The sequence below is a fragment of the Musca autumnalis genome, unplaced genomic scaffold, assembly GCF_047663935.1.
Source record: "Musca autumnalis isolate F117 unplaced genomic scaffold, ASM4766393v1 scaffold_4, whole genome shotgun sequence".
NCBI classification, from domain to species: Eukaryota; Metazoa; Arthropoda; class Insecta; order Diptera; family Muscidae; genus Musca; species Musca autumnalis.
Window position 1 is genome coordinate 93,016,095 of NW_027411977.1, and position 24,053 is coordinate 93,040,147.

The following is a 24,053-nucleotide window of genomic DNA, read 5'->3' on the forward strand; positions in this document are numbered from 1 at the left end:
TTAGGATGTGCAAAGTTTGGATTACATAGGTCACTACTTTCAAGAGTTATCGTGCGCACAATTTTTCCGAATATTTTTGAACTTTTGTGGGGGAGGTACATGAAGGAGTGGACCGATATGGCTTATCTTAAAATTTAGACTATGTTTGGACAAAATATTACGAAGGCCAAATATTGGACCCAATCGGCAGATTCGTTCGAGAGTTATCTTGCGCTCCAACTACTGCACAAGGTGTCATAGGGGCTTTTTGCATCTTTCAGACTATTTTCTCAGGAAGTATGGACTTGCCCTGATGAAACTTGTACCGTCGTATGGGGGACAGTGAATACAAGTTGCTACAGCAAAAACCAAAGCGATTCGAGAGTTGGTCCTAAACTGAACTTTTCCGAAATTTTGTGTGGAAGGTACCCGAAAGAGTGGACCGATTGAGTCCATATTGGAACCTCATCTAAGTCTGGTAGAAATTTCAGAATGCGCAAAGTATGGACTAAATCGGTTACTCCCTTCAAGAGTTATTGTGCGCACAAATTTTCCGAACATGTTCGAACTTTTGTGAGGAAGGTACCCGAAGGAGTGGACCGATATGACCCGAACTAAGTTTAGGCAAAATATTACGATACCCAAAATTTGGTTGGAATCGGTTGAACCTGTATGAAAGTGTACATACCCTCGTTAGCATAAATGCTGAGGGTATAATGATCTTCGCCTAATAGGCAACATTTTCAAATAAATAAAAGCCCGGGTGGGGTTTGACCCACGTCTTTGAAAAAGATGAAAAAAGTGTTATCACGAACGTAGGCTGCGCTGAAAGCGTTTGTCGTGGAAGCCATACAGGTTGAATGAAAAATATCATCACTGTAAAAAACAACTTGCATTTGAGAAATGAAAAGATCGATGACAGAGAAGCCGCTACACAGCCGATATGTCTGATAAGTTCTACCAACAGCGAAAAGGCTTACCTTTTTTCCTAGCAAAAAAATCTTAGGTCATTAAGCTGGACTCCAACGAGAAATTAATAAAAAAGAAAATACATTTGGTTCCTTTGGGTCACTTTGTGTTATTGTTTTATAACGGTAAAAGTAGTGAAAAATGGGGTTTCTTCATTTCACTGTGCAACAAAATTAATTTTTTTTCAAAATTATGGGAAAAACCTAGTACATTCTGAAAGTAGAGCTAAAAATATGAGACACGTGTATTGGCGTTTTTAAAGTTTACGTCGGAAAGTAACCAAAATAGGCGGGGCAAGTTCCGCCCATTTTAAAATTTTTCGAAATATTCGAGTTTAGATATCTTGGAATCCTTGCATTTCAGGTATATAGTGTCTTTGGCAACTTTATTTAGGAGGGTGTGGGAAATATTTTTGTTAAAAATTTTAACCCTCATGCGGTCCATCAAAGGGGTCTTTTTTGTCCTTTTTTCGAAAATCTTTCAAAAACTCATTAAAAATGTGTTCGTATAAAATCCAAATATTCTACAAAATTGTTCGCCATTAAATTTTACTATAGGTCTCAGAATACACCAAATCTGTAACTCTTGTCTAATCGCCAGGAATCTCTAAAAATGAAAAACACGTTTTAGGGTTAAAGTCGGACTTCATCTGAGTTTATTCAAAATTGTCCCACAAAACATAATTTTAGAGAGATGATGTCAGAGACAAAAATATTCTCCGTCAAATTTCACCATAGGTCACCAAAGAAATGAAATGTCTATTTACATTCTATAGCATGAAAATATCAGTATCAATTTTGCTGAAAAAAACATGAAAATATTTCCCAATTTTTTTGATGGAAATTTTTCCGTATTTTTTCTAGTTGATATATGGAAGTAATATAAAACTTCGTTATAGGTGAAAAGTGCCAAAGGATGACAAATTCTGCACAAAATTTCACTATGAGTTTCAAACTAAACCATAAATCTATGTACATTTCCTTAAAAAAATTAGATTACACATTTATATATATTATGATGAAATTATATGTTTTAATTTTGGACTGTTAATTTTACACAATTCCATACTGGACCAAAATCTAGCAAAATCCTTTACTTTTTGGGAATATTGTTAAAGAAAGAAATGTTCCAAATGAAATTTCATTATGAGTCTTTGAATAAAAGAAATCTGTAACCATAACATATAACATTCTTAGCAGCACTTGTTTTTGATATATCGGTTTTAGGGCCATATTTTCCAATTTTCATATCTTATTGATGGTTTTTCGTTATAAATTCATACAGAAGAAGTTGTGCGTTCAATTTAAACAGCTTTGAAAACATTTGTGGTGAATATATATTTGAAAAATATAAAAAAAACCCCAGATCGGACCTGCCAAAATAGCGTATTTTTAATACTTTTAACTTAAATTCCGTAGTTAGGTTAAGCCATTGGTTACTTATATTGCATGCGAAAATACATTAGAGGTCTACGGCTATGGTCCAGTGAAAATATAAGTGTCATATGGGCTCTCACATGCACAATTTGGTGTGGTCCAAAAAACTACAATGATGGGACTCACTCCTACTTTGGTGGCATTTACGGAATAAACCTTAGAAAGTGACACATTTTTAATGAGTTTTTGAAAGATTTTCGAAAAAAGGACAAAAAAGACCCCTTTGATGAATCGCATGAGGGTTAAAATTTTTAACAAAAATATTTCCCACACCCTCCTAAGTAAAGTTGCCAAAGACACTATATACCTGAAATGCAAGGATTCCAAGATATCTAAACTCGAATATTTCGAAAAATTTTAAAAATGGGCGGAACTTGCCCCGCCTGTTTTGGTTACTTTCCGACGTAAACTTTAAAAACGCCGATAAACGTGTTTTATATTTTTAGCTCTACTTTCATAATCTACTCGATTTTCCTTGTAATTTTTTGTTGTTGCACAGTGTTTTCAAATTTAAACGGAAATAACTTATTTTTTTCAAAACGGGTTTCTATTGATCCTTTTTCCTTTTAAAGGGGTGAATAATATCTTTCGAAAAAGCTATTATTTTTTTAATTTAATTAAGTCAAAATACCTGACCGTTATATGGGCGCTAATGGACCTATGTCCATTATTTGTAGGAATCAGAAACGCAAATTGCCCGTTAATGTTTTTTTGCTTCCATACAAATCGGCCACCCTAATGTGTATGCCTTTATTTCATCGATTCGGCTGTGCTTCTAACTCCAAGTTCAGAAAGGACGCTACCTAAATAGGATTGGTCCATAGTGAGCGTGGAGTTAGGTGAGTGGATTTGGCTGGGTAGTTGAAAAGGTGCTGGGCTGATATTCTGCGTTGTGGCATCAATCCTGGCCCAGTAAGAATTGAGGTGGCTACACTAACCAGATAGATCTCAGTTGCGCCAAAAACAACTCTCGTTTGTCTAGACAGCTGTTGTTCTTCCGCTGACACGGACGGTGGGTTATCTCCGTGGACAGTATTCATACGGTAGGCTCTTATAGCCTCGGCGAATGCATCAGTATGAATTTCTTTGAATGATAAGCTTGTTGATCTAGAGTATTTTTGGACCTCCAAATGATTTTGCCTGTAGCATCCCAGCAAATATTGCATCGACAGCCTCCTATTGTGTCCACGTAAGGGCAAGATCTTAGACCCTCCTCGTAAATGGTCCACTGAAGGCATGAGGACATGTTCACAGGGTTGCATTCTGGCAGACCGACCTATAGCGATGTATGTGGTTAACAAGGTTTCTTAATGTACTTCCTATCGCATATAGCTGTGGCATGCGCGGACCCAGGACTTTGGGGCAGTTTGTGGTCGTTTTCCTCATGTGGAAGAACTCAACAAGATCAATGAGGAAGGTGTTTAGTCTGACACAAATGTTATCAACGGTGGACCTGACGCCATAAGCGCGTGGAATTCAGAATGGTAGAGGTAAAACACAAATCCTTGGGAAACCCCCTGCTTCACTCTACGGTGTTTGGACTTCTTGTTTCTGAATTCCAAGTATGACTAGCGACCACACATATGGTTGTCGTTGGTGGGACAACGTTTCAAACAAGGCCCAAGGGTGCAAGGGACATCCTCGAATATCTTAACATGGATGAACTATCAAAAGCTGTAGTCAGAACAAATTCTATGCACAGTGGTCGAAATCACTGATCTAGCGAAGCGAAATTAATAACTTGCAAATAAATGTAGATATGTTTCTGAAATTTGCAACAAACGTAGTATGAACAATATCGGCTAATATAACGGTACCCATATAACAGTACCTCATGATATTCGCTATTTTGAGGATTTAAGCAATCCTTTTCTTCCAAATTAGTTGCAATTTGGTACTTAGGGTTTCTAGTGGTCACTAAACTTTTCCACCAAAAAGGCCCACGTTTTGGTATAGATCTACGTTTTGATATTGCCCCATATAACAGTACCTCCCAATATTTGGTATTTTGAAGATTTTGTCCACATTTTCAGACCAAATAAGCTGAATTTTGGTATTGGAGGTTCTCGGTGGTTATATATCTTCTCCACCAAAAATTGTGAACATAGGTCAAGGTTTTGTTATAATCCCCATATAACTGTACTGGCCGATTTTTCGGTATTTTGAGGATTTAAGCTACATATTCCATGCATTTATCAGCAAGATTTGCGGCTATTTGCAGCCAAAAGTTGGAACTCGCCCTCCACAACAACGCGAAAATTGCGATCCAGCACATAATGCTGAATGTGGTGTGTTCTTTTCTCAGAAGATCTTCTGCTGTCGAACTACAACGTCTGTCATTTAGCTGGTATTCACGCTTTTTGTATCGAAAATAAAAATCACAATTGATCCACACAGTTTAAACACATCGTACACATTCCGAAGTCATTTTGTTGCATTGTTTGAGCTTTCCCATCTTTTAATTCGAATTCTATACATAATTGAGGAGCATGGCCTGTTATTCAAAGCTCTTAAAGCGTTTGTAGTTAAAGTGCATGCTCTTCTTCAAGAGATAAAGCGTGCTTACCAAGTTCTCCTTCGCCCGAGCAGCTTCCTTGTAGATAGCCTTTAACATTCCAGAATGAAATGGGGTTGGGAGTTCAATACCCTACGAGGAAAGCAGGTGACGCACCGTTGTTCCTCGTTGAGACAACAGTTTTGAGATTATAGCTATGCAGCTTACAACGCCTGTTGGGTTATACTTTTTTTGCTAGATGATGCCAAAGATGTCATCTTTCAAAGAACAATCTATTCTGCTGTCCGATGTGCCCGTGCTACTTTCGGAACAATCAGGTATGGTATTCATGGATACAGTCGCTTTGTTTGGATGAATGGAGTAACAATGCGAACTTTATTGTTTTATTTTCTTCACCGCTAGTATGTCGGTGGTTGTGGACATGATTAGAAGGACTACGCATTATTAAAATTTAAACACGATCATAGAAGTGATCACTATTAACATTTCAACACGATACTAAAAGTGCCCATTAACTGGATCTAAGCCTAAACGTATGAATTGGTCACATACTGCATTTGGAAACTTCATCTTACTCTGAGAGCAACTCCTTTTGACAGTTATATTACCGACCAGTCATGTCAGTTGATTAGGAAAGCATTTTTCGTGACCGATTTGATCTAAAACTTGTACATAGTAATATTTCTTCAAATCGGTCCAAGCCTTCGGCAACCTACCAAACTTATTTTTGTATAGGGCAATATCGTTTTGAAATTATTAGGGCAGGTAGTCCTCGCGGACGGAATATTTTTTTTCGAGTGGCAAGTCCTGCGATACCCTAATGCAGGAAAAAACCTACGGCCATCAACTAAAATGGATATTACGCAAAATAAATGTCGAAGAGAGTATTCGATTTGATCCAAACTTTGCACATCGAAATACATAGTTCTTCTACACTTTCTAGTACCTCTCCCCAAAAGTACAAACATTTAGATTTGGTGTTCTTATTACCACAGTATACTTTTTTGAATTAATTCTCTTTCGAGTTGAACTGTAATGACCTAAGAGGTGCAATGAACAATTAGGAGTTCACCGAAGTCCCACAGACTGAACTATTATGCTACATTTCACTGCTGGTTAAGGTGGTTAAATGAAAAAGCCACAAAATTCTGAAAACCTAGTTGAACCTACTATTGACAGCTACTGTATAAATAAAATCGCAAATGGTGACGTTTGTATTAAATTTGGTTGCCTCGAATATTATTTATTTATCATATTTCTTAGAAGATTTGTTAAACCTAATTAAACACCCACATAGATTTCGGTCGTTCACGTTTTCTACCAACAGCAGCAGCACACTTGGAGATTCCTACATATAAGATAAATATAGCGTAAATACGCTTTCCAACACTGTTTATCCGTTGGTGTAAAATATTTATCTCAAATAGCACCCACGCTCATCATCAATAACAACAATTACGCTCTCTGAATAGAATCGATGCGTGAGGTGTGATCGCACAATTTTAAACATTAGTCATGAAACATCTGATCGAAATAAACAAAAAATTGTCATCAGTATAAGTGTAGACATCAAACGTTAATCTACGGCATAACCATCTGTCTGCGTTTCATTTATAATAAAGTGAATTAATTTTGAAAATATAAAAATATAATAAAAACAGAAATGTCTTCCAAACAATACGATACCGATGATGATGAAGAAACTGAAATGGAAAGAGCTGCCATTAAAGAAAGGTCATCGAAGAAGGAATATCTACACTTTCTTAAAGATATCGGCGACAAGAAGGCCAGGTTGGGCGAAAGTGTCAAATTTAAAACCATCATTGTAGCCAAACCTTGTGTCTATGTGGATTGGCGTTTTAATGGCGATTATCTTGAAAAGGGAAACGAACATTTTGACATATCTTCAAAGGGAAATCATTATATGTTGATTGTTAAGAAAATGTGTGCCGAAACAGTTGGTTCTGTTGAAGTTGTCGCAAGAAATAATGTTGGTGTAGCATGTTATAAAGTAAAACTAGAACTTGAGGATTAAAAAAAGAAAATATATTAACATTAATATCGAACATTTGTATATGTAAATAACATAACATTATTACCGATAATTCTGTGAAATTGTGTAGTTAAAAATATATTATATATTTAATAAAACACTTGTTATAAATAATACTCTAAAAAGGCTTTTAATTCAGATCATTATTAAATTGTATTGATATGTACCTTTATTACATACTGCGGCTACATGAAACAGTTTGAAAGGTACATGAATAAAATATGTTTTAACAAGAGGTCCGATTTGCTCGATTTTTCTCGCGAGTGAAAAATATTCGTCATTACAATTAAAATAAAACCAAGAAATTCACTGCGGTATATATTACGGTGTACGTTCATTGTTTCCATATGTTACAAACTTTCGCGTCACAACCAACTTATAATGCCCAAGGTAATATTTCAAGGTATTACATTAAATTACTTCCATTGTTGTTGCGATTGACGATTTCGGGAGTTCGTTAGAGGAGGATACTGCCATGGCTAGTTTGTCTTATATATATTAGATTTGGGCAATCTCGTTTAATTGAAAGATCCGGATCACTATCTCGTTCAATGGACACCGGTAATTTCTTTGAAAAAACTGCGTATACTTAATTACACACGTTGGTTTTTATGATGTTACTCATTCGTCTTTGAACGAGGACAGTGATCCGGATCGTTCAAATGAACGAGACTGTCCAACTCTATTATATACACACACATATACATATAGGATTTTTTACAGCAACTTTTCGGCATCGTCGACGTCATCTACGTCTTTGTCTCCATTCGCGTCAGACGGGCTTACGATTTTAGCATTGGCCTCTCTTATGTCATTTTAATCACTCCAGCCTCTTATCGACATATCTAGACTCATGCTGTTGTTACTGCGTGGTCCAGTGGCGATTACGGACCACTTGTCCATTGGATCATCCTTCTTCATTTCCGCCAGATATTTTAGCAACGTGGGGCCGTCGTTCTCTACCCTAGACAACCAAATTCTTGCACGAGGTCTATTTGGCATTTCCTGGGCCGGGATCAGTCTCAAGCTGATGTCAATGCAAGCATCGCTCAGTTTAGCTATGCCTTTTATATACCCTCCACCATTTTGTGGAAGGTATATTAACTTTGTTTTTCTGTTTGTAACACATCGAACTAAAAACTTGTGACCATATAAAGTATATACACTCCGGTTCATCTGAATAGAACCAGCCAATATTTGTCTACAAACAATACAATTTTTTACCCTAATACAATTTTTTGCACAATATTTGTTGGCAATCAACACTAACGGCATTTATTTATAATTATAAATAGTTTTTTGTTAAAGTTTACCACATCTAACGAAGGATTTGTGTAAATTCATAGGGTGGTTCTATCCTGGTAAACCATTAAAAAATGCTAATATTTTGCCATTTTTTCATAAAGCGAGTAAAAAGTACCATTATAACGTATATGTGAAACATGTTAGGTATTGAAAATATCGGCTACTATATACTCTACATGTCCACAAAATTATAATTTACAATTCCTCTCCTTTCGTCAGATATAACGGTATTTGTAGACATATATTGGCTGGTTCTCTTCAGATGAACCGGAGTGTATGTATATTATTGATCAGGATAAAATTCTAAGACGATCTAGCCATGTCCGTCTGTTGTAATCACTCGAGCGTTCGCAATAATTGAGCTAGAGCGCTATATTTTTGCACCCGAGTGTCTTTTTTCCATAGGCATGTCAAGTTCGAAGATGGGCTATATCGGACCACTTTCTGGCATAGCCCCCATATAACGGTACCTCCCGATTTTCGGTATTTTGGGGATTGTAGCTACATGTTTTGACCGAACTGTCAAACTACATTTGACAGTTGAGGTTCCAAATGATCACAAAACATCTCCACTAAAAACTGTCAGTATAGGTCCATGTTTTGACATAGCCCTCGTATAGCGATACCTCCCGAATTTCGGCAGTTTTTTCGCCGATTTTCGGTTTTTTGGATTTTAGCTACAATTTTTGGCCCAAGTATCTGCAATTCGACATTTGAGGTTCCCAGTGGTCACAAAACTTCTCCACCAAAAACATAGGTCCACGCTTTGATATAGCCCCATATAAGGTTTCTGACGGATTGAATATATTTTTTATGCTTTTTTACGTTATCAGTGATCACAAAATATCCTCGCCTAATATTGTGGACAGCAACGAAAATAATTATTCCGTTTTAGTTCAGAATATTTTATGGTGAAGAGTATAAAAAGTTCGGATCTGGCTAAATTTAACGCTTTTTTACTTCTTCCATTTTTATTTTTCTCCATGTGTTGTTCCCACTGGTGTGCCGTAAGGGGCTTACTATTATACGCTGTGACGGCTTAAGTGGTAGCCTCTACTGAACTCCTTCACCACATTGACCTGAATAGTGTATTTATGTATATGCCCAAAGGTGTACTGTGGAAAAGTCAGCCTTGGCTCACGACAAACAAATTTTGTGATTTCAAATATTAAAAATAAATACGGAAAAATGCAGCTAAAATACACAAAATACCTAAAAGCCGGAGGTACTGTAATATGGGAGCTACAAAACATGGATGTATGTTGACAATTCGTGGCGGAAAAGTTATATGGGAGCTACAGCAAAACGTAGACCTATGTTGATATTTTTTTTGGACAAATTTTGTTAACTTTGGGAAATTCAAATGTAGCTAAAATCCCTAAAATAACGAAAAACCGGAGATACGGTTATATGGAGGCTATTTGTCTGTGAACACTGGCAACTTCAAATGTCAAATAAGGGGTAGTTCCGTTAAAATAACTAGTATTGGAATCTACCCTTATATGGGCACGGTGCTCTTGAAGCAACTTTTTATGAAAGGTGCTTACAACTTGGAAGCTTTTGCGGATTCTGAAACTACATAGATGAGAAAAATAAAAAAAAAAAAAAAAACAAAAAAATAAATAATAAAATTTTTAAATAAGTCCCGATTCAAGTTGACATTTCTAGGGGTATTTTAGTTTTTCACGATTTTGCTTGGAAACCGCAAGTCCTATCGAAATGGGACTAAAGAAAATGTTGTAGCAGCGAAAATTGTCTACATGATTGACCTTTATGACAATTTTGTAGGTTTTACCGTTATTAAGGTTATTGAGATATAGAAGTTCAAATTGGGACAATGCATTGACTATATCGCCTCTTTATAAAACCATGTCATGCTGTAATTTTCCAACTTAAAGGGTGCAACCTAGGAAAAAATTACTAAAGCCAATCTTGTAGAGAATTTTCACAGCTAAAAGTCCCATTTCGATAAGACTTGCCGTTTTCAAGCAAATCGTGAGCCTAACAAAAAAGCAAAAAATCTGACTTGTTAAACTTGTTTAAGAAAGCGGTTTTTTTGTTCTAGCATCGGAACCAACAAAGTTGTAATTAGCTGCTTCCTGTCATTTGATTGACCATTTTATTAGTTTTCTAATGCTAAGCATATACGATTAATCGGTTACTTAAAGCCGGTTCCAAAATCGGTTTTAATATCAGAGTATCGAGTTCAAAAATTTAGATAACCGGATCTATCCTCCAAAAAAATTTGTTATTAACGTGTTCGTCATTACAAGAGCTATTTATGGTAAGTATTTCAGAAGCACCACAGACCAATAACGAATATACATAAAAACAAAACGTAGTTTTCTGAACAAAAACCGGGTAAATGTCAAAAAGGACCATGAAAACGGGGAAATATCGATTGGTCATCAATGAGAACCGTACCTAAAATCTTCTGAACAACAAATTTGCCGAATATTTGGATGCTGTAAAATCTCGTCTTGTGGTACTTTTACCACTGACTTTGAATCCCATTTTGTAGCACAGTGTCATTTATCGATATATTCCGAAAAATGTGCACCTTATCGAGGCCATAACTACCAGCGTTCCAATGCTTTTGCGATGTACTAGGGAGTCCTTAATAATTGTCTTGGCTACAATTGTTGCCTTTGTGTTGGATCGAAAATCTCAGTGGTTTGGTTGTTATATGCCAAAATATCCAAAAATCCTTGAAAAAAAACTTCAAGTCAGAATCCGGGGGCTCGATTTTCACCGTAGACATATGGTCTTGTTCACTTTTTTGCTCAATACAATCCAAGAATCAGAAACTCCTGGCGCCTCTGATGGTGTTCAAATCGCCCCACTCTAATGGACTTGTTTTATAAGGTATCGATACAGTCAATGCATTGTCCCAATTTGAACTTCTATATCTCAATAACGGTAAAATCTAAGTAAATATCTTGTAGAGAGTTTTCATAGCTACAACATTTTCTTAAGCCCTATTTTGATAGGGGTTGCGGTTTCCAAGCAAAATCGTGAAAACCTAGAAACCCCTAAAAATGTAAAAGCGCCGATTTTTTTTGCTTTTTTTTAATTTTCTCATCTCTGAACATTGTAGTTTCAGAATCCGTAAAAATTTCCACGATGTAAGCACCTTCCATTTAAAGTTGCTTCAGGAGCACCGACCAAAACATGAACCCATGTTATTTATTAATCGTTGTTTAAAATAAAGGAATATTCATCAGTTTACATATTTACATATTCTATATAAAGTTCGGCCCGGTCGAATTTAACGTCTCTTATTTCACGTTTGTGGTTAGTGGGAATACTTGCTCCGTTGATCCAAGGGTCTTAGGCACTAGGCATTTACTCCGATAACCTTCCGCTATATCTGTTGAATAGTTCGAAACAGGTAATTTGATTCGCTGCCACTTAATATATCGACTGGTCTTGCTGTTTTTGACAACTGGCAACAAAACAAACTCACTACATACTTCACATATCGAAATAATAGGTATAAGTACCATTAACTTACATAACAAAGGTCTCAGAGTATAAAATGCTATATCATTATGTCGCCATAGTGCATGCCCATAATAATCGTGTTATTATTTTCTTTATTTAATGTTATTACCGTACGCATGTGCGTAGATCATATTTTACACCCAAGCACAAACAACACACGACAAATAAATACACCACTCCTTCAGTTGTTTTAGTTTGGTATAACATATTGCTGGTTGAAAAGTAGAGTTGCCGGTCAGACGAAAAAAATTATCATTTTTGTATAATATTAAATTTGGTCGGTTTATAGAACCTTTTCTGTAAGTCAAGCGTAAGGTTAATATTACACTGTGCGACAACAACAAAAAAATGACAAGGAAAATCGAGTAGATTATAAAAATAGAGCTAAAGTTTTTTTTTTTTTAAAGTTCCGCCCATTTTTAAATTTTTCGAAATATTCGAGTTTAGTTATCTTGGAATCCTTGCATTTCAGGTATATAGTTTTTTTTGGCAACTTTATTTAGGAAGGTGTGGGAAACATTTTTGTTAAAAAGTTTAACCCTCATGCGGTTTATCAAAGGGGTCTTTTTTGTCCTTTTTTCGAAAATCTTTCAAACACTCATTAAAAATGTGATCGTATCAAATCCGAATATTCTATAAAATTGTTCTCCATAAAATTTTATTACAGGTCTCAGAATACACCGAATCTGTAACTCTCGTCTAATCGCCAGGAATCTCTAAAAATGAAAAACACGGTTTAGGGTTAAAGTCGGACTTAATTTGAGTTTATTCAAAATTGTCGCACAAAACATAATTTTAGAGAGATGATGTCAGAGACAAAAATATTCTTCGTCAAATTTCACCATAGGTCACCAAAGAAACGAAATGTCTATTTACATTCTATAGCTTGAAAATATCAGTATCAATTTTGATGAAAAACATGAAAACATTTCCCATTTTTTTTGATAAAAATTTGTTCCTTCTTTTTTCTAGTTGATACATGGAAGTAATATAAAACTTGGTTATATGTGAAAAGTGTCAAAGGATGAAAAATTCTACACAAAATTTCACTAAAATAAACCATAAATCTATATACACTATTTCCTTAAAAAAATTAGATTACAAATTTATATATATTAGGATGAAATTATATGTTTTAATTTTGGACTGTTCATTTTACACAATTCCCAACTCGAATATTTCGAAAAATTTAAAAATGGGCGGAACTTGCCCCGCCAATTTTGGTTACTTTCCGACGTAAACTTTAAAAACGCCGATATACGTGTCTCATATTTTTAGCTCTACTTTCATAATGAACTCGGCTTTTTCCATCATTTTGAAAAACATTGAATTTTGTTGCACAGTGTTATCAGTTTTTTGAAGTAAGAAAAGGTGTCTAGAGCCACAAAACTCTATTAAAGGTCCCGCTTTAATAGAAATGAAAAGTTCACTCAAAAATTATTATATTTGTATATATCCAATGATTGTGCGCTTTATCCTCAAACGGACACTCCTATTTTACTTTAGTATTGGTGTGTAATGGTTGGTTTGTACCACTCTTGTGAAGATTTGAGAGTTCTACATCCTAATAAATCGCTCTTATTGCTCGGATTCTTTACTTTGGTATAAACTTTTCATCAATGAATAAAAATTTGATGCGTTATCTGAAAAACATTGTCATTTGGATATTTTTGACGGAGATTAATAAAGGTATTACCGGCTTACATCTTTTGATTAGTGTTTCATTGTTTTAATTTTTGTTGTAATATCACATTTTAAATTGGTCGTCTCTATTTTGGTAAGCTATGAAAAGCAAAATGGCAACGCTGTATTACATACATTTGATAATTTTGTATTGCAAACGCCATCAAACATGGCCTATTACAACTTTTAACCATCACCATAAAATGTGACAAAGAGTGTACTTTTAACAATATTGGCACGGACTGTGGCAACAACACCTTAGCCACCACGTACCTTACTTTGATGACTTTTCATCAAAGAAAACATGTTTTCGTTCATAATAATAATAGCCGTGGCAAGACGTTAACTGTTTACTGCAAACAAAAGTAACATAAGTGTGTGCGATATACATACAAAAGGCGAATGAACGTCAAGGCGAGCAATAGAATGTGGCTGCTATAATGCTGTAGGTTTGTTTGTAATTTTGTTTTTATTTTGATAACTATTTGTTTGCCCATGGAAAAATTGTTGCTGCAAATAAAAAGATCGTCAAGAAGTCGCCAATACAAAATGGAAACAAGTCAACAGCATTGGTGGTGAATGCCGCAAGGTAAATTATGTTTGAAATAGCACAGAGGAAAAAACAAAAAAAAAAAACTATAGAAACACAAATCAAGGTAACATTAATTTTGTTACTTTGTTGTTTGATTTTGCTGTGCAAATTCTTAGCAAATAATAGGTGTGATCCTTAATTGCAATCGAACAGTTTTAAACAAATTTTTTTAAGACAACATTTGATCTATACAGATTATGATTTTAAATATTTTAAGAAAATTAATGTTACAATTATATGATATAAGAGCTTCAAATGTTTTTAATCGCTAAAATCAATAATAATCAATAATCAAGCTGTTGGCTGTAGATTCTATAAAATTATTATTGGTAACATTTTTAAAGGCAAAACGTTTATGTTATCAGCCACAAACTCAACCTGCTAAATCAATGCACTCTCTTTTGCTATACAACTTCGTTAACCAACAACTTCCACAAACAAATTGTGCTTTATTGAGTAAACAAACAAACCTAATATTTCATCCCAAAAATATGTAATTTGTGGCATGTTATTATGCCATGCTGGTAACACATAATTAAGGTCGTTAATTGGATTTCAACTAAGACCTCCTGAGGCAATGTGCCAAATAATAATTTGATAAAATAACCACTTAATTTGCTTCTGTTTATCTGTGTATGTCATGATTGGAACTAAAAGAAATTTAATGAAATTTTTACCTAAATCAAAAACACCAAGGAATGTTGGATTGTTGGGGATTTTGATAAGTATATTCCCATTATTTTAATGACCACCCTAATCAACGGAATCTTTTCCATATTGTAACGGTATGGACTATTTTTCAGATACTTTTTTTAAGAATTTGAAAATACGTTATTGGTAGAACTTTGGTACTTATTATTCTGATTCCTCTTCATTTCGATTTGTTCACACTCTCGCTGAAACAACATTAAATCATCATTTCCGAATGTTCTAAAGAATTTCTTAGTATTTAGTTTACTTAGTTGAACTCCCAATAGTTTAGTAGTTATTGACCAGAATTCCAGAAATTATGTAAAATGTTCTATATTTAATCGATTTTGATGTGTTCGGTGTAGTTTCTCCTAGTTGGTCTGCTGGAGAAATAAGTTCTACTACTTCCCAGCAAAATACACATTGCAAAACCCCCTAGTAAAACATTATTTTAACAAAGGCATGTTGCTCGAAATAAGTAGTAATTTTTTGACCACTAACTATTTATTTAAGTGGCAACAATTACTTACGTCGGGCGACATGCCCTTCTTACAATAATGGTTTAGTAAGGAGTTTTGTAATGAGTATTTTCGTGTAAAAAAATCTAGTTTTAGCCTGGTTAAGAAGAGACCATAAAAGTCAAACGAGATCTGAAAATACAAAACCCAACTAAGGTTTTGGTTGTCTCAATATATTCGCTAGATTTACGAAACAATCCTACAGAAAATTATTGGTATAGGACATGTTTTGATCTAGCACCCATAGAACAGTACCGCTCAAGTTTCGATAGTTTTGAGGGTTTTATCCACCAATCAAAGTAGCTGAAATTTGGTATTTAGTCTTTGCCAGAGGTATAAAACATTTCTTTAGAGAATTGTCGGTATATGACCACGTTTCGATATTGCCTCCATAGAACGGTACCTGATTGAAATTACAAAAGTTCTGTACGGAAAAAGTTAAATATAGGTAGGACACTGCATTATGATACCGCCGGAGGTGATGTATTTTGAAGGATTTTGTTATATTTTCCTACTGACGAAAGATCTTTCTCTCAAACAGTGGTTCAGACTATCACAATTTTTCTGTATCATTGACCTAAAGGTCTAAATATTTGAAATAAAGACGACAATTTTTTTCACAATTTTGGAAAATACGTCATATTTGCAAATTTCTGGAGAAAGAAATAGATATTTCTAGGAAACTCTAACAGATATAGTGTTCGTTGTTTTCTTGTGAGGTAGGTGGGGTTGTTGTTTTAATAAATGACCATGGCATTTACATAAAGTAAGCCATTTTATTTTTCCTCAGGTACTCAATTTTAGTGAGTTTCCAACTTTAGTGGACTAGAACATTTAGGGTCCGTCCGTTTAACACTTTTTTTAATTTTTTAAAATTACATGTGTAAAAATTTATTTTTTTTTCATACCGTTTCCATATTAATTATAGCTAGTTTACAAAAATAGACAAGTTGTTTTTTTATTTTGAAAAAATTAAAATTTTTTGAAAAAATTTAAATAAAATATAATTAAAAAAAATTAAGTTTCAGTGATTTTATTTAGAAATGCACTTAAAACTAGGAAATAATTTGTCGCTTAGTCTCAATAAATATATTCTTTCTCATGATGGAATAGACCTTATAGCGTTCTCCTGGAAGGCACGTACCGCCAACTTATGACACATTTGGAAGAAGATTTCTTCATCTTGCCACTGATGCCAATTATGTTACGTGGTCAGATAACAGCGACCCACCATTTATAGTCTGGCACTAGATGGCAGCTGATTTTAATACTGAATAATCTTAAACTCATGACCTACTTTGGAAAATTATTCCTGAGGTGGGCACTGGTGGGCATCATGACTAAAAACTTAGGTCAAATTTAAGTATATGATTGGCATTACAAAATACACTAAGAAAATGCGCAGCTAACTAGAATTCCACAACACGCTAAAACACTACTTTTTAATGAAAACTAAGCTATTACCTCCTCCTTCAATATCCACTATAATATTTGGCTAAACGTATTAGTTTCGCGATATTTTGAATATATTTACATGCACTTAAAATATAGGTTGTACTCACAACAAAAAATATTAGTCAAATGGTCCGACTTTTGAAGCTATTCTTAAGAAGATCGCGTTCGAATGAAACAAGAACTAATATATTTTTAAAAACGTCAGATGTTGTACCAAAATTTTGACATTCATATTTTTATTTTTGGCCTATGGGTCGATCCACTGTGCATTGGGGACTCCAAATGCCAAGTTAAAGCCAATTCTGGCTAAAAATGAAGATAAAATCCTTAAAACACTTGAAATCGGGTGGTACTTATGTCAAAAATTTTTGGTGGAGAAGTTTCTGAACCATTGGGGACTCCAAATGCCAAGTTACAGCCAATTCGGCCTCAAAATCAAGATAAAATCGTCATAATACTTGAAATCGGGTAGTACCGCTATAAGGGGGCTATACCAAAACCTGGACCTATGTTCACAATTTTTGGTGGGGAAATGTCTGCATCATTGGAAATGCCAAATGACGGCTAATTTGGGGAAAAATGAAGATAAAATCCTCAAAACACTGTGAAATGGACCAATCTTTGTTTTAATTTCATATTGTCATCCAAATCTGAAGAGTGTGCAAAGTTTTAGTCCGATTGGTCAACTGCAACTGTGTAAAAATTGAGTTACCAGATTTGAAATGCAATTTAAATAAAACACGGTAAAAACTATGTAAAAATGGACCAATATTGGTTTTGATTTCATATTCATGTATTGTCATCCAAATCTGAAAAGTGTGCAAAGTTTCAGTTCAATTGGTCAACTGCAACTGTGTTCAAAATGAGTTACCAGATTTGAACCAAACGGACCAAAGCAAGCTAAATAAAACACTGTAATAAAATTGATTTTTTTGTTTGTATTTTTATGGTTTGTTTATTGTTGTTTGACCTTGTTACAGTGTTTTATTTAAATAGTTATAATAAAAAAAAAAATTATAAAAATATATATCTACCCGTTCAAATATTACAGAGTTTTGACCAGTAAAAAAACGACTCTGAACCACTTTGCGCCGTCATAAGGCCCAAAATTGATAGCCACAAGCCCCAAATTAAATGAGACACAACGCCTATTTTTTTAAGCTCGGTCGGTATTTAAGACTTTCAGAATTATGAGACTTTCGTGACTTCATAAAAATATTAGCTTTAAACTTTGTATAGACAGACGGCTTTCGGTCGATGTTTAAGACTTTCACCAGTGAACAGACTTGAAACCACGTTACATTTAAACACGTTTAATATTCTCCTTTACTTAGTATCATTTTTATTATTAAAAACGGACTCAAAGCCCAATATGCTGTATAACCGCCATTGTACAGCCAGGTACCCTTAAATTTAAAGGGCTTACTTAATCCAAAGTTATCCTGAAAAATATTATCCTTCTTATTTTTATATAGGCAAAATGTGTCCCATCGAAATAAAAATATTAGACCCCAAGTATGATTGGACGAAAGTAGTTTCAGACAGTTTGGAGTCGATATAGCTATGTCCGTCCGCCTGTCTGGCTGGCTGAAGCGCACGATAACTCGCAAATGGATCAACCGATTGGGTCCGAGATTTCGAACTTAATTTAAGTTCTAAGATGGGTCATTGCGGTGAACTCCTTCGGTTACCTCCCCCACCGAGTTTGCCCATAGTTTGCACATCTTGAAATTTCTACCAGACATAGATGAGGTTTCAATATGAATTCTAGCAAACAGTTTCACTAATGTGGCAATCACGATCATCTTTAGAGTAGGGCAATCTCGTTCCTTTTACGGTTCGATCTTTTCCGTTCCGTTCCGCAAAAGGAACTAGGTCGTTCAGTTAGTTCCATAGTTCCTTTTAGTACCAACCCTTATATGTATACCCACACTCATACTCGTTCACTCAGTTCATATCGTTCGTGCTTCTTCTTCATCAAAACAAAAGAAAAATAATTTTTTTTCGGCTTTCTTCATGGTAGTTTACAAATATTTAAAACAAATTTACAATCGTTTTGTTAATTAAAAATACTTCAATTGCTTTTTTTAATTCGGCAAAGATCAGTTTAGAAGAAATGAAAAACGAAATGACACTATGAGATTTCTTATTCACTAATAAGACAGGGAGAGGAGAAAGAGAGACAACTGATGTTAAATGAACTGATGGAACTAACTGAAAGAGAAGAGCAAAAAGAATGGGAGAAAAACGAACGAGGGAGCAAAAGGAACTAGCTGAACCGCATAGTCGGCCCTAGTACCGGTCGTTCCTTTTGTGGAGTAGTTCCTTTGAACTAGTTCGTTCCGGAACGACACAACTCTAATCATCTTGTAGCAACCGATTTGATCCAAATTATGGATATCCTAATATTTTGCCCAAATTTAGTTTAACTTCGAAACTGGTCCATATCGGTCTTTGCCTTAGGGAACCTCCCCCACAAAAGTTCAACATTTTTGTTTAAGTGCAGTTCAGGGTCTGTTCGAAGATCCTTTGGGAATGTATATGTTTTCCGTGGGCAAGTCCATGCTTCCTGACATAGTGGTCTAAAAGCTCAATGTTATAAGGTGAGCGAGTAACATGTAGTCTTTTGGGTACAGTGCGACATTTCTATTAAATTTCCCATCTGACATACATAACCTTATTGAACCATAACCATATTGAAAAGATAACACGGACGGATAACACAGACCCCATTCTCTCAGAAATTGATTCTCGAAAATCACAGTATTTTCTCCGTTTTGTGGACGGTCCAATCATACTAAGCTATCTTATAGCTAGGTACAATATTTTCTATAATCCCATTTCGATAGGACTTGCGGTTTCCAAGCAAAATCGTGAAAACCTAAAAAAACCCTAAAAATGTGAACTTTGACCGCGATATATTTAAAAAGCGTTCCGGTGATTTTTTTGTTTTTTTTTTTAGTTGTTGTCATTTATGAACACTGTAGTTTCAGTATCCGCAAAAACTTCCCTTCCATTTAATGTTGGTTCAGGCGCACTGTGTTAACCCATGGATTTTAACAACCTGTGAAAGTGGTATTCGATGGGTTGGGGTCCTCAAGGAATTTTAATCCTACTACAGTATAAAGAAAAACAAAAAATGTGACAGTTTATTACAAACTGATTCTTTCTTTCAGTTTATACAACTTTGCAAAGCTTGTTTCTTACCACCACTTCCTAGTTGACCTTTTAAAGTAATTAACAGTTTACATTCCCTTACTAAAAAGTCCCACTTAAGGCTTCCTAACAAAGGCACCAAAGACTGAAAGAGATAATGACTTAATTGCAAGCTCAAGCAGATTGTTTTAATGTCTTAACAAAATACAAGAAGCTTAACTCCTAAGAGCATCTATCTCCTCTTGCACTGCAGTGAAACTGGTATGGAAATACAAAAGAAATAAAAAAAGAAAGTTCAGTTACACATGGAGTTTCACTGGCCATAGGTTAATCGAAAACAATTTATTTGAATGCTTCCAATACACAAAACCACAACAATAACACAACCAGAATATAATTAAATATTTCATTAACAAAGCCTCTCTATTATTTATTCATTTGAAATTCTCTTTTTGTAGGCAATCGTATTTTAACACGTTTCAATGAAATCTATGCCCCTACTGCACCATTTCCCACAACGACAACAACAACAACATCAGTACCCAGTGCCAATGCAACCACAACTTCGAATAAAACCAAAGCCAAAGCGACGACAACAAATACAACGACCTCCATTACTGGATCATCGCCGTTGTCGACCCCCCAACAACATGATCATAATGCAGCGGCAGCAGCAGCTAGTGCGGTGCATACACCTGCTCAATCGTTGGTGACGACGACCACAACTCCGCCAATGCACAAACTTCCATTGCCACCCGATTTGAACTGTGAACGGGCACGTATCGAAATGCGTCTAAATGAAATTGAAAAACGTCAGACAGACGTGCGTTCAGCATGGTTGGAGCTTTTACAATCGGTGAGAGAAGCCAAAGAAGTTGCCAACTTGGAGGAGGGAGTTGCATTCGTAACCAATTGGATTTTAAATACGGCCGAACAAAAGCTAAATCGTCAAACGAGTATTGGCTGTGATGTCAAGGCATGCGAACAGTTGAGAGCAGCCCACGACAAGTTGGAGTTGGAATGTCGTGAGACATACGGTTTCTATGCTGAGCTGCTGTATAAAATCGATGCATATGCCGGTAACAAGGACACACCCGGCTATCGTGACCTATTGCCGCAAAAGGAATTCATGCAATTTGTGTGTCGTTCATTTGCCACCCGATTGGAGAGGCGACGCAATATATTAATTACTTCGTTAAGATTTTATCGATTGGTAAGCGAATACTTTGAACGAACCACTGAAGTATTCGAATCACTAGTCATGGGTAGTGGGGATAAAATTGAATGCTTAGCAGCAGCAACAAGTACTCTGCAGAAGCTGAAGAGTTCTCAACAAAGTTTAGGTAAGTGGAACAAAGGGAAAGAAAATCGAAGTTGTTTAGTTAAGTATTTTGTTGTGGCTTGCAAAAATTCCTGAGGTTTAGGTGATCTTAAAAAAGAACAAAGATGGGTGAGGAACAAGTTGTGGTTTTGAAATATAAGTTAAAGCCATGTTTTTTAATAACTTCTTTCAAAAAAAAAAAAAAAATTAAAAAAAATATGACGACTTGTCCTACCTTTTATCCCACGGCGTCAGCTTGTTTGCACCGGATTGACTCGAAGGAATGTTCGATCAGTGACTGTCACCTCTACACTTAGGTGCTTGAGTTCGTCTATTTTTTCACCATGGAAGCGCAATATATCCCGGAATGCCAGCACCGAGTTCCGGTGTATATATCAGGAAACCCAGATCAGGGACCTGTTCCGTTTGCCAGATTCGCATCCACCACATGTGAACATCGGTGGTCTTAGCCGCATCCAGGATTACTGCGATAGGAAATATGTTGCTATTTTCGGCGCCAAAACAACTCCCAATGTGTCTCCATCATCGTCGGCGGAATACGAGACACCCCCGCAGTCTTCCCAAATATGATACACAGCATCTAACACCACATGTTGATGTTCAGCGCCCCGCAAATGTATCGTTCCGCCAATTCAATTTCAACGATCTCCGCAAGAAAGTCAGCGATATTGCAGACTTAATGATTCGGAGAAACATCATGGTCACCCCGATGCAGAACACAAAGTTCGTCGTAACTTGTAGCTTGCAACTTTGCGATGGTTACAAGGTATTGCGAAAGAATCGTCCAAAAGGCGGAGGACTTGGCTTCCATATACATTTCGCTTGAGCTTGACTCTAGTTACCAATACATGGAATGAATGGATGGGGATATCAGTAAAGTGTGGAACTGCCGAGATAGAGTTGCTTAATGTGTACACATCTCCGATAAATAGTAGTGACCTGCGGTATATGCCTGATATTAGTACGCTTTGGGAGGGCAATAACCATGTTCATCATAAGCTTTGGCATTCTGTCCTAGGCAATGATCAGAGGGGTACAGTACTGACCGAGCAAATTGAACGAGGACGCTTCTACGTGGATAAGAAGAGATTGCCACATTCCGCCAGACATAAGCATTGTATCCTGACAACCCGTCATTTTCTTGGCTCAGACTACCTTCCAATCATCGTCTTCGTTAACCCGAGTTCATAACGTCTGACCGCCGTACTTTTCTGAACCATGAAAATTCCGATTGGAAAGGGTTCAGAGAATTTACCAAACTTCGGTTCAGAGATCCGGGACATCATCACAGCTGCAGTCACACGATACATACCTACTTGTCGAATACCTAAAATTAGACAAAAAAGAACATAGTGAACTTCGTAGTACGACCTCAGAAAATCCGAGAGTTAGGAATTTTATTGTTGAAATCAACAGTCTAGTAGGAGTGTGCAGAAATGTCATGATTAACGTGTGTATCTACCTTCCGGTCTAACCCCATGGTGTTCTCACAACACAGACTTGTTATAATGCGACCAATCAGCGCCCCTTGCACCGTAGTGAGGTACTGATGGCCCGAGTAGGAGTGTACAAGCTGAAAAAGTGGTCAGACCACCTTAAGCAATTGTACTGGATTAAGTAAATTGTGGGCAACGGTCAAATCGCTCTTGAATCCGCTAAAGAATGAGAATAGAAAAGTTGTTACTTTCATTGGCGTGGCTGTGCAGAATAGAGTTGTACAATCTAGTTCATTTGAAAGATCTAGTTCAATAGTTCAGCTCTTTTAACTGAACTAGTTCAGTAATCTAGTTCATAGTTCACTATCCAGTTCATTCGGATCATAATCGGTCAATCAAACGCACACATACACCAAATACAGTCGAACCTCGATTATCCGTGAATCGATTATCCGGGAACCTCCATTATTCGGGATAGAATAGAAATGTCGTTGTTTCGATTGCCTCTATTATCCATTATTAACTCCATTATCGGGGATTAAAGGCACACCTTTCAATTAATTTGATTAAGAAATTCTCCTGTTTCACACAATTTGTGTATTTATGCGATCACAAAAACAAGTAAGCAAGACAAGCATAAATTGAAAGATTTTTATGCAGATGTAATAAATTCTTGAATTCTTAATTTTATTTCATTTCTTTCCTTAAACCAATATAATAAAAATAGCACAGTTAAATATTATTGTGCAAATGTGTACGATATTATTCCATTTTTACTAAGAAATGTGTTCAAAAGCCGCATAAAACGCGTTGACTCCATTATCCGTGAAAATCGATTATCCGTAATGCCTCCGGTCCCGACCATCACCATTTATAAAGAAAGATTAAGTTGGTATTAATTTAAGAAAACACGTCCTTCATTAGGTGGCTGGCAAAAATCTTATGTTGTGTGTGTGTAGAAACTGTCAATGCGAAAAAGCTTTGCGCGTGTTTTCTTTTTATTTATTTTTTCTATCCAGAACAAGGCACATACAATATGGAAATATGTGGAATTTGTTGTGTTTTTGAAGAAATCTTCACTTTCGAACAGCTATTCATTGTACCTTGATCCAAAACGTAAACAAACTCATCACATTACGAAGGCATCACTTATGGGTACTTTACACGATATGTATTTTACATATGGGTTGTCACTTTGCGTATACATTTTGTATATAAAAAGGGACAACCCATATGTAAGATACATATCGTGTAAAGTACCCATTAACACTGACGACGGCGTAACTTTATGCATATGTGAACGACATGTTGAACTAGATTGTGAATCGCTCGTTCGTTGATCGTACGGTCGCCGACTGATTATAGTTCAGTGAACTATTGAACTATAATGAACTATATCGATTGATCTAGTTCATACGCT

General features: G+C 35.8%; 1 protein-coding gene across 3 annotated transcripts in view; it reads left to right on the forward strand.

Moving 5' to 3' along the window:
- Positions 1 to 24,053, forward strand: part of LOC141401686 (SEC14 domain and spectrin repeat-containing protein 1-B) — a 134,659-nt gene that overhangs the window by 62,355 nt on the left and 48,251 nt on the right. For all 3 annotated transcript variants that reach the window (XM_073982048.1, XM_073982049.1, XM_073982047.1), the window contains exon 6: positions 20,314 to 21,198. In XM_073982048.1, coding sequence (XP_073838149.1) covers positions 20,314 to 21,198 — 885 coding nt within the window. The remainder of the gene's footprint in view (positions 1 to 20,313; positions 21,199 to 24,053) is intronic.